The 12500-nt window shown below is 55.5% G+C and overlaps 2 protein-coding genes across 7 annotated transcripts in view; one reads left to right on the top strand and one right to left on the bottom strand.

Moving 5' to 3' along the window:
- Positions 1–1559, top strand: part of tecpr2 (tectonin beta-propeller repeat containing 2) — a 31310-nt gene extending 29751 nt beyond the window's left edge. For 2 of the 3 annotated variants that reach the window (XM_083923620.1, XM_083923619.1), the window contains one exon: positions 1031–1559. In XM_083923620.1, the coding sequence (XP_083779746.1) occupies positions 1031–1182 (152 nt within the window). In that variant the 3' untranslated portion in view covers positions 1183–1559. The remainder of the gene's footprint in view (positions 1–1030) is intronic. The other variant, XM_083923618.1, reaches the window with a different exon arrangement.
- A 787-nt stretch (positions 1560–2346) lies between these two features.
- ankrd9 (ankyrin repeat domain 9) lies at positions 2347–8384 on the bottom strand. 4 transcript variants are annotated; one of them, XR_014593429.1, is made up of 4 exons: positions 8219–8384; positions 5662–5705; positions 2752–4090; positions 2347–2666 (listed from the first exon to the last, which is right to left on the bottom strand). XR_014593429.1 is itself a non-coding variant. In XM_083924502.1 (3 exons), exons 2-3 carry the CDS (start codon positions 5683–5685, stop codon positions 3287–3289), a joined length of 828 nt encoding a protein of 275 aa, XP_083780628.1. In that variant the 5' UTR covers positions 5686–5705; positions 8219–8384; the 3' UTR covers positions 2347–3286. The 4 variants fall into 4 exon arrangements, 2 of the variants coding, with proteins under 2 accessions (XP_083780628.1, XP_083780629.1); XR_014593430.1 differs by having other exon boundaries at positions 2908–4090; XM_083924502.1 differs by having other exon boundaries at positions 2347–4090.
- Between the last annotated feature and the right edge of the window lie 4116 nt (positions 8385–12500).

The raw sequence follows: 12500 nt of genomic DNA, 5'->3' as shown, positions 1-12500 counted from the left end.
GTGTTCAGGTGTGTGTTCAGGTGTGTCTCAGGTGTCTCAGGTGTGTGTCTCAGGTGTGTGTGTCAGGTGTGTCTCAGGTGTCTCAGGTGTGTTCAGGTGTGTCTCAGGTGTGTTCAGGTGTGTCTCAGGTGTGTCTCAAGTGTGTCTCAGGTGTGTGTCTCAGGTGTGTGTCTCAGGTTTGTCTCAGGTGTGTCTCAGGTGAGTCTCAGGTGTGTCTCAGGTGTGTCTCAGGTGTGTGTCTCAGGTGTGAGTCTCAGGTGTGTTCAGGTGTGTCTCAGGTGTGTGTCTCAGGTTTGTCTCAGGTGTGTCTCAGGTGTGTGTCTCAGGTGTGTCTCAGGTGTGTTTCAGGTGTGTCTCAGGTGTGTCTCAGGTGTCTCAGGTGTGTCTCAGGTGTGTGTCTCAGGTGTGTCTCAGGTGTCTCAGGTGTGTCTCAGATGTGTTCAGGTGTGTGTCTCAGGTGTGTGTCAGGTGTGTCTCAGGTGTCTCAGGTGTGTCTCAGGTGTTAAGGTGTGTCTCAGGTGTGTCTCAGGTGTGTCTCAGGTGTTTAGGTGTCTCTCAGGTGTGTCTCAGGTGTGTCTCAGGTGTCTCAGGTGTGTCTCAGGTGTGTCTCAGGTGTTTCAGGTGTATCTCAGGTGTGTCTCAGGTGTGTCTCAGGTGTGTCTCAGGTGTGTTTCAGGTGTCTCAGGTGTATCTCAGGTGTGTCTCAGGTGTGTCTCAGGTGTGTCTCAGGTGTCTCAAGTGTGTCTCAGGTGTCTCAGGTGTGTCTCAGGTGTGTCTCAGGTGTTTCAGGTGTCTCAGGTGTGTCTCAGGTGTGTCTCAGGTGTGTCTCAGGTGTCTCAGGTGTGTCTCAGGTGTGTCTCAAGTGTGTCTCAGGTGTCTCAGGTGTGTCTCAGGTGTGTCTCAGGTGTGTCTCAGGTGTCTCAGGTGTGTCTCAGGTGTGTCTCAAGTGTGTCTCAGGTGTGTCTCAGGTGTGTTTCAGGTGTGTCTCAGGTGTGTCTCAGGTGTCTCAGGTGTGTCTCTCTCTCTTCAGTGACTCCAAAGGACGAGTTGTGGGCGGTGACTCTGATTGGAGGATTGTCCCGTCGCCTGACGAAGCTCCTCCCACAGTCTCCACGTAGACCCGCCCCCTCAGGCCCCTCCCTCAGCGGGGACGACGTCGATGACGAATGGGAACTCATCTGACCCGAAGTGATGTCACCGTGATGTCACAGTGACATCACTTCCTGTGACACGGAAACAAGATGGCTGCACACAGGGAGGGAACAAAGGGAACTAAGACTTTTATTTTTTATTGTAACAGGAAGCACTTTAACCCAACGTGACAGGAACTGGTTCTGACCCGGTCTCATGTCCGGTCTGGTTCTGACCCGGTCTCATGTCCGGTCTGGTTCTGACCCGGTCTGGTTCTGACCCGGTCTCATGTCCGGTCTGGTTCTAATAAACTGAATTAATGTCCAAATGTTACTTCCTCTGGTTTTACTGGATGTTTTAGTTTCAGACGAAAGTTTAATTATTATCGTTGTTGTTTACAGAATAAACCAAGCTCAGTTACTATGGCAACTAATGCTAGCTAACTAACCTGGTCCAGGTCAGGCTAAATGTCAGGCTAACTGTCGGACTAACTGTCGGACTAACTGTCAGGCTAACTGTCAGGCTAACTGTCAGACTAACTGTCAGGCTAACTGTCAGGCTAACTGTCGGACTAACTGTCAGGCTAACTGTCAGGCTAACTGTCAGACTAACTGTCAGGCTAACTGTCGGACTAACTGTCGGACTAACTGTCAGACTAACTGTCAGACTAACTGTCAGGCTAACTGTCGGACTAACTTTCAGGCTAACTGTCAGGCTAACTGTCAGGCTAACTGTGTGTATCGTGTGTGTGTCTGTGTGTGTGTGTGTGTGTATCGTGTGTGTGTCTGTGTGTGTGTGTGTGTCTGTGTGTGTGTGTGTGTCTGTGTATGTGTGTGTGTGTGTGTGTGTGTGTGTGTCTGTGTGTGTGTGTGTCTGTGTGTGTGTGTGTGTGTGTGTGTGTGTGTGTGTGTGTTGTTTTGTTTACAGCTCCCTGTTCGGGTCGTGAGCTGTAAAAGACCCGTTTCATTTATTTAGTTTATTTATTAAAGCGGAATTCTCTCTGATGTAACGTTGACTAGCATTAGCATTGGCATTTGCACTAGCATTAGCATTAGCACTGGCATTAGCACTAGCATTAGCACTAGCATTAGCACTGGCATTAGCACTAGCATTGGCATTAGCACTGGCATTAGCACTAGCATTGGCACTAGCATTAGCACTAGCATTAGCGGTGAGGTGACAGTCTATCCACATTAATAAAAACCTGGATTCACAGACGTTAAAGAAACTTTAATAAATCTGTTTTATTTTCATCACAGTTTTGATAAAAGACCCGAAATACAGACGTTTATTTATTTACACCATCAGAAACATTCAGCTCCCAGACAACTGAAGAACCGTCACCATGGAGACGAGTTTACCTGTAACAACCTCAGTCTGGTTTATCAGGTTTAGCCTGGTTCAGCCTGGTTCAGTCTGGTTTTCCCTGATGCTCTGAATAAGGAGCTAAACTGCTCTAGGCTCTGTTTCTAAATCCAGTTCTAAGAAGCTGTGAAAAGTCTCTAAATGTGGTGAGAAAGTGGCGCCTGGGAGAGCTCCCAGCAGCCCCCTCTGCTCAGTGAGGACACTAACTGCAGAGTGAAGGGGCTCCCAGCAGCACCCTCTGCTCAGTGAGGACACTAACTGCAGAGTGAAGGGGCTCCCAGCAGCCCCCTCTGCTCAGTGAGGACACTAACTGCAGAGTGAAGGGGCTCCCAGCAGCACCCTCTGCTCAGTGAGGACACTAACTGCAGAGTGAAGGGGCTCCCAGCAGCACCCTCTGCTCAGTGAGGACACTAACTGCAGAGTGAAGGGGCTCCCAGCAGCCCCCTCTGCTCAGTGAGGACACTAACTGCAGAGTGAAGGGGCTCCCAGCAGCCCCCTCTGCTCAGTGAGGACTCTAACTGCAGAGTGAAGGGGCTCCCAGCAGCCCCCTCTGCTCAGTGAGGACACTAACTGCAGAGTGAAGGGGCTCCCAGCAGCACCCTCTGCTCAGTGAGGACACTAACTGCAGAGTCAGGACACGGAGGTAGAAACATGTTCGTCACATTTACGTTTAAAACAAACAAACAAACAAACACCTGAAGAGAAACGGTCTGTTTACATCAGCGACACATCGTCCAATCACAGAAGTCCTGAGGGGTTTACAGCGTTGTTTCCATGGTGACCGATGACGTCACTGCCAGCTGTGCGACTGCAGGAAGTCCGGCAGCGCGGTGATCTGATCCGGGCCGGACCGGGCCAAACACCTGAGCGCCTGCAGGAGGAGGGGGGGCGGGGCCAGGCCGCACAGCCAGCTGAACACTTCCTTTCCCAGAAGGCTTTGCCAGCGGAGCGGCTCGTCCCGCAGGCAGCGCGGCGCCGGCGGTTTGGGCAGGAAGAGCAGGAGAGAGTCCAGGCAGCGCTGGGCGTGGCGTCGGTCCGGCCCGGTCGAGGACACGAGGCGCTGCAGCGCGGCGTCCAGGCCCGCAGGAAGAGCGCCGTGAACCAGCAGCAGCAGCAGACAGTCGGGCCGGGACAGCTCCACCGCCAGCTGCACCGCCGTCTTCCCCGCGTCCGCCACGTGCGAGCAGCAGCCGCCGCAGCTGTCCAGGTAGTCCCGCCACCCGCCCTGCGTGTCCTTCACAGCGTCCACCATCATGCTGAGGATGGAGACGCGGTTGTAGCGCACCGCCACCGCCAGGTGCGGAGCGCCCCCACCGCCGCAGCAGCAGTAGCTGCAGCGCGGCGGTCTGAGCGCGCTCACAGAGTACGTGTGGAGCAGGTGGCGTGCGTAGTCCTGGTGGTCGTGCACGAGCGCGTACAGCAGCGCCTCGGAGGGCAGGAACGCCCGCGGGTGTCCGTCCTCCCAGCTGAACACCTCCATGCACCGCAGGTCCTCCAGCTGCCACACCGCCGCCCCGTCTCGCACCGCGCAGTAGAAGGAGAACGCCGTCCGCTCGCACTCACGCTGGGACGGACACGAAGACAGACGCTCCACCTGAGAGGACAGCAGCCACGGCATGACGAGGCCCGGACACACACCTGAGAGACACAACACACACACCTGAGACACAACACACACACACCTGAGAGACACAACACAACACACCTGAGAGACACAACACACCTGAGACACAACACAACACACCTGAGAGACACAACACAACACACCTGAGACACAACACACCTGAGACACAACACACACACACCTGAGAGACACAACACACACACCTGAGACACAACACACCTGAGACACAACACACACCTGAGACACAACACACACACCTGAGACACAACACACACACACCTGAGAGACACAACACACACACACCTGAGACACAACACACACACCTGAGACACAACACACACACACCTGAGACACAACACACACACCTGAGACACAACACACACACACCTGAGAGACACAACACAACACACCTGAGACACAACACACACACACCTGAGAGACACAACACAACACACCTGAGACACAACACACACACACCTGAGAGACACAACACACACACCTGAGAGACACAACACACACACCTGAGACACAACACACACACCTGAGAGACACAACACAACACACCTGAGAGACACAACACACACCTGAGACACAACACACACACACCTGAGACACAACACACCTGAGACACAACACAACACACCTGAGACACAACACACACACACCTGAGAGACACAACACAACACACCTGAGACACAACACACACACACCTGAGAGACACAACACACACACACCTGAGACACAACACACACACCTGAGAGACACAACACAACACACCTGAGAGACACAACACACACCTGAGACACAACACACACACACCTGAGACACAACACACACACACCTGAGACACAACACACCTGAGACACAACACAACACACCTGAGACACAACACACACACACCTGAGAGACACAACACAACACACCTGAGACACAACACACACACACCTGAGAGACACAACACAACACACCTGAGACACAACACACACACACCTGAGAGACACAACACACACACCTGAGAGACACAACACACACACCTGAGACACAACACACACACCTGAGAGACACAACACAACACACCTGAGAGACACAACACACACCTGAGACACAACACACACACACCTGAGACACAACACACCTGAGACACAACACAACACACCTGAGACACAACACACACACACCTGAGAGACACAACACAACACACCTGAGACACAACACACACACACCTGAGAGACACAACACACACACCTGAGACACAACACACACACCTGAGAGACACAACACAACACACCTGAGAGACACAACACACACCTGAGACACAACACACACACACCTGAGACACAACACACACACACCTGAGAGACACAACACACACACACCTGAGACACAACACACACACACCTGAGAGACACAACACACACCTGAGACACAACACACCTGAGACACAACACACACCTGAGAGACACAACACAACACACCTGAGACACAACACACACACACCTGAGAGACACAACACACACACCTGAGACACAACACACACACACCTGAGAGGACAGCAGCCACGGCATGACGAGGCCCGGGGACACACCTGAGAGACACAACACACACACACCTGAGACACAACACAACACACCTGAGAGACACAACACAATACACCTGAGACACAACACACACCTGAGAGACACAACACACCTGAGACATAACACACCTGAGAGCCACAACACACACACCTGAGACACAACACACACACCGGAGAGACACAACACAACACACCTGAGACACAACACACACACACCTGAGACACAACACACCTGAGACACAACACACACCTGAGAGACACAACACACACACCTGAGATACAACATACACACCTGAGACACAACATACACACCTGAGACACAACACACCTGAGACACAACACACACACCTGAGACACAACACACACACCTGAGATACAACATACACACCTGAGACACAACATACACACCTGAGACACAACACACCTGAGAGACACAACACAACACACCTGAGACACAACACACACACACCTGAGAGACACAACACACACACCTGAGACACAACACACCTGAGAGACACAACACACCTGAGACACAACACACACACACCTGAGAGACACAACACAACACACCTGAGAGACAACACACACACCTGAGAGACACAACACACCTGAGAGACACAACACACACACACCTGAGAGACACAACACAACACACCTGAGACACAACACACCTGAGAGACACAACACACCTGAGACACAACACAACACACCTGAGACACAACACACACACACCTGAGAGACACAACACAACACACCTGAGACACAACACACACACACCTGAGAGACACAACACAACACACCTGAGACACAACACACACACACCTGAGAGACACAACACACCTGAGACACAACACACACACCTGAGACACAACACAACACACCTGAGACACAACACACACCTGAGACACAACACAACACACCTGAGACACAACACACACACACACCTGAGAGACACAACACACCTGAGACACAACACACACACCTGAGACACAACACACACACACCTGAGAGACACAACACAACACACCTGAGACACAACACACACACACCTGAGAGACACAACACACCTGAGACACAACACACACCTGAGACACAACACACCTGAGACACAACACACACACACCTGAGAGACAACACACACACCTGAGACACAACACACACACACCTGAGAGACAACACACACCTGAGAGACACAACACAACACACCTGAGACACAACACACACCTGAGACACAACACACCTGAGACACAACACACACACCTGAGACACAACACACACACCTGAGACACAACACAACATACCTGAGACACAACACACCTGAGAGACACAACACAACACACCTGAAACACACAACACACCTGAGACACAACACACACCTGAGACACAACACACACCTGAGACACAACACACCTGAGAGACACAACACAACACACCTGAGACACAACACACCTGAGACACAACACAACACACCTGAGACACAACACACCTGAGAGACACAACACAACACACCTGAGACACAACACACACACCTGAGACACAACACACACACCTGAGACACAACACACACACCTGAGACACAACACAACACACCTGAGACACAACACACCTGAGAGACACAACACACCTGAGACACAACACACACACCTGAGAGACACAACACACCTGAGACACAACACACCTGAGAGACACAACACACCTGAGAGACACAACACAACACAGCTGAGACACAACACACACCTGAGACACAACACACACACCTGAGACACAACACACCTGAGAGACACAACACACACACCTGAGAGACACAACACACACACACACCTGAGAGACACAACACACACACCTGAGACACAACACACCTGAGAGACACAACACAACACACCTGAGACACAACACACACACACACCTGAGAGACACAACACACCTGAGACACAACACACCTGAGACACAACACACACCTGAGACACAACACACCTGAGAGACACAACACACACACCTGAGACACAACACACCTGAGAGACACAACACACCTGAGACACAACACACACCTGAGAGACACAACACAACACACCTGAGACACAACACACCTGAGAGACACAACACACCTGAGACACAACACACACACCTGAGAGACACAACACAACACACCTGAGACACAACACACCTGAGAGACACAACACAACACACCTGAGACACAACACACACCTGAGACACAACACACACACCTGAGAGACACAACACAACACACCTGAGACACAACACACCTGAGACACAACACACCTGAGACACAACACACACACCTGAAAGACACAACACACACACCTGAGAGACAGAACACAACTGAGACACACAACACAACACACCTGAGACACAACACACACCTGAGACACAACACACACACCTGAGAGACACAACACACACACCTGAGACACAACACACACAACTGAGACACAACATACACACCTGAGACACAACACACACCTGAGACACAACACACACACACCTGAGACACAACACAACACACCTGAGAGACCCCCCTGGTCCTGGTCCTGGTCCTGGTCCTGGTTCTGGTTCTGGTTCTGGTTCTGGTCCTGGTCCTGGTTCTGGTCCTGGTTCTGGTTCTGGTTCTGGTTCTGGTTCTGGTCCTGGTCCTGGTTCTGGTTCTGGTCCTGGTCCTGGTCCTGGTCTGTAGAGTCCTTCAGTCAAACCTCTTTCCTCGGCTCCTTCACTCTTTTATAGCTGCACAGACCCCTCCTCTGTGTGTGTGTGTGTGTGTGTGTGTGTGTGTGTGTGTGTGTGTGTGTGTGTGTGTGTGTGTGTGTGTGTGTGTGTGTGTGTGTGTGTGTGTGTGTGTGTGTGTGTGTGTGTGTGTGTGTGTGTGTGTGTGTGGGGGTGGGGGGGGAATCCAGTGTCACATAGCGCACATTGCGGCCTTTAAACGGCTGCTGCTTATATAACACACACACACAGACACACACACACACACACAGACACACACACACACACAGTAAACAACAGATGACACACACTCTGGACTTGAGGTCGGTGCGTGGGCCGCCCCCCCCCCCCCTGGACCTGATGCTAACATTAAGGACCTGGTCAGACCAGAACCTGGTTCACCTCAAACCCTGCTCTGTGCCTCTGGTGAAGGGGAGGCCTACGACCACACGGACTGTGAGGAGGTGGTCTGAGGAGGTGGTCTGAGGAGGTGGTCTGAGGAGGTGGTCAGAGGAGGTGGTCAGAGGAGGTGGTCTGAGGAGGTGGTCAGAGGAGGTGGTCAGAGGAGGTGGTCTGAGGAGGTGGTCTGAGGAGGTGGTCAGAGGAGGTGGTCTGAGGAGGTGGTCTGAGGAGGTGGTCTGAGGAGGTGGTCAGAGGAGGTGGTCAGAGGAGGTGGTCTGAGGAGGTGGTCACAGGAGGTGGTCTGAGGAGGTGGTCACAGGAGGTGGTCACAGGAGGTGGTCTGAGGAGGTGGTCTAAGGAGGTGGTCTGAGGAGGTGGTCACAGGAGGTGGTCTAAGGAGGTGGTCACAGGAGGTGGTCACAGGAGGTGGTCTGAGGAGGTGGTCAGAGGAGGTGGTCTGAGGAGGTGGTCTGAGGAGGTGGTCTGAGGAGGTGGTCACAGGAGGTGGTCAGAGGAGGTGGTCTGAGGAGGTGGTCTAAGGAGGTGGTCACAGGAGGTGGTCTGAGGAGGTGGTCTAAGGAGGTGGTCTGAGGAGGTGGTCACAGGAGGTGGTCTAAGGAGGTGGTCTGAGGAGGTGGTCACAGGAGGTGGTCTGAGGAGGTGGTCACAGGAGGTGGTCAGAGGAGGTGGTCTGAGGAGGTGGTCAGAGGAGGTGGTCAGAGGAGGTGGTCTGAGGAGGTGGTCAGAGGAGGTGGTCTGAGGAGGTGGTCTGAGGAGGTGGTCAGAGGAGGTGGTCTGAGGAGGTGGTCACAGGAGGTGGTCTGAGGAGGTGGTCACAGGAGGTGGTCACAGGAGGTGGTCTGAGGAGGTGGTCTAAGGAGGTGGTCTGAGGAGGTGGTCAGAGGAGGTGGTCAGAGGAGGTGGTCTGAGGAGGTGGTCAGAGGAGGTGGTCACAGGAGGTGGTCAGAGGAGGTGGTCTAAGGAGGTGGTCTGAGGAGGTGGTCAGAGGAGGTGGTCAGAGGAGGTGGTCTGAGGAGGTGGTCAGAGGAGGTGGTCTGAGGAGGTGGTCTGAGGAGGTGGTCTGAGGAGGTGCTCAGAGGAGGTGGTCACAGGAGGTGGTCTGAGGAGGTGGTCTAAGGAGGTGGTCAGAGGAGGTGGTCTGAGGAGGTGGTCAGAGGAGGTGGTCACAGGAGGTGGTCAGAGGAGGTGGTCTAAGGAGGTGGTCTGAGGAGGTGGTCAGAGGAGGTGGTCAGAGGAGGTGGTCTGAGGAGGTGGTCAGAGGAGGTGGTCTGAGGAGGTGGTCTGAGGAGGTGGTCTGAGGAGGTGCTCAGAGGAGGTGGTCACAGGAGGTGGTCTGAGGAGGTGGTCTAAGGAGGTGGTCTGAGGAGGTGGTCTGAGGAGGTGCTCAGAGGAGGTGGTCTGAGGAGGTGGTCAGAGGAGGTGGTCTGAGGAGGTGGTCTGAGGAGGCCCCTGAGACCCTGCAGGGCTGCTTTGACATCGATGGACCCTGGGTGCAGTGTCCCAGCTGGGACTGTGACCTGCAGCACCAGACCCCGGATCACGAGGACGTGAAGGTCCTGACTGAAGAGGGCGTTCAGGGACGGCGTGATGAGGTGAGGAGGGGGCAGGGTCCTGAACCTGAACCCCAGGGAGGCTGAAGATTACAGGAGAACAACGTCCAGCGTAACAACATGAGGGGCGAGGGAGGGGCATGAGATCCATCCCCGGGGTCCAGGAGACGGGAAGCACGGGGCTGGAGACCGTAGGTTTGATGCTGCGGCCCATCCCCCACAGGACTCTGCTGCTGGCTGCCCTTCACCTGCTGCTTCTTCCCCCCCCCCCCTCCTGACTGACCCTTCGTCTGCCCCTCACCACCTCACCTCACACCTAGCCCCCCCACCGCTCTACATCAGGTCCTCCGCAGCCTGACGACCTCAGCCCCCCCCCCCCCCCCCCCCGATGGACACCTCTACAGTGTCCTTCACGCCGGACCTGGTGACACGACAGCTGACGAGACTCCGCTCTGGTAAAGCTGCCGGCCCCGATGGCGTGCTTAAAGCCTGTGCCCTCCAGCTGTGTGGAGGACTGAGTCCAGTCTTCACCCTGCACCTGCAGAGGGTCCCTGTGGCGTGAAAGACGTCCTGCCTCGTGCCTGTGCCAAAGACGCCGCGTCCCAGCGGCCCTCAGGACTCCAGACCGGACCCTGACGTCCCACATCCAAGATGGCGCCGCGGCCGGCCGCCTCGATTTGTTGCTGCGCGTTGTTTTGTCTTGTTTTCTGCTTCAGGCTCAACTCGGACCAGAGAGGAGCTCAGGACCTCCAGGGGAACGACCCCGGGGGGGGGGGGGGGTCACCTTTATGACCTCACGCTGACGCGGGGGGAAACGAGACGTGCGCTTGTGCGCCTTCGCCAAGCCGGAAGGTCCAGAGCCGGAGCCCCTCAGGGCACAGAGCTGGAGCCCCTCAGGGTCCAGAGCCGGAGCCCCTCAGGGCACAGAGCTGGAGCCCCTCAGGGCACAGAGCTGGAGCCCCTCAGGACACAGAGCCGGAGCCCCTCAGGACACAGAGCTGGAGCCCCTCAGGGCACAGAGCTGGAGCCCCTCAGGGCACAGAGCTGGAGCCCCTCAGGGTCCAGAGCTGGAGCCCCTCAGGACACAGAGCTGGAGCCCCTCAGGACACAGAGCTGGAGCCCCTCAGGGCACAGAGATGGAGCCCCTCAGGGCACAGGGCTGGAGCCCCTCAGGACACAGAGCTGGAGCCCCTCAGGACACAGAGCTGGAGCCCCTCAGGACACAGAGCCGGAGCCCCTCAGGGCACAGGGCTGGAGCCCCTCAGGACACAGAGCCGGAGCCCCTCAGGACACAGAGCTGGAGCCCCTCAGGGAACAGAGCTGGAGCCCCTCAGGACACAGAGCTGGAGCCCCTCAGGGAACAGAGCTGGAGCCCCTCAGGGCACAGAGCTGGAGCCCCTCAGGGCACAGAGCTGGAGCCCCTCAGGACACAGAGCCGGAGCCCCTCAGGACACAGGGCTGGAGCCCCTCAGGGCACAGGGCTGGAGCCCCTCAGGGCACAGAGCCGGAGCCCCTCAGGACACAGAGCTGGAGCCCCTCAGGACACAGAGCCGGAGCCCCTCAGGACACAGAGCCGGAGCCCCTCAGGACACAGAGCCGGAGCCCCTCAGGGAACAGAGCTGGAGCACCTCAGGGCACAGAGCCGGAGCCCCTCAGAGCACAGAGCCGGAGCCCCTCAGGGCACAGAGCCGGAGCCCCTCAGGGCACAGAGCCGGAGCCCCTCAGAGCACAGAGCTGGAGCCCCTCAGGACACAGAGCCGGAGCCCCTCAGGGCACGGAGCTGGAGCCCCTCAGGGCACGGAGCCGGAGCCCCTCAGAGCACAGAGCTGGAGCCCCTCAGGGCACAGAGCTGGAGCCCCTCAGGGCACAGAGCCGGAGCCCCTCAGGACACAGAGCTGGAGCCCCTCTTCTCTTCACCCTGTAAACCTCGAACTTCTGCTACAACTCGGAGCTGTGTCACATACAGACGTACGCCGATGACACCACCATCGTGGGACGGATCCGGGGTCACAGAGAGGAGGGGGATCGGGGTCTGGTGGGGGACTTTGCTCTCTGGTGCCACACTAACCACCTACAGCTCAACACCTCCAAGACCAAGGACCTGGGGCCTGAG

Source organism: Echiichthys vipera, assembly GCF_963691815.1.
Source record: "Echiichthys vipera genome assembly, chromosome: 12".
Lineage (NCBI taxonomy): Eukaryota > Metazoa > Chordata > Actinopteri > Perciformes > Trachinidae > Echiichthys > Echiichthys vipera.
This window is presented reverse-complemented; position numbering and strand designations above follow the sequence as displayed.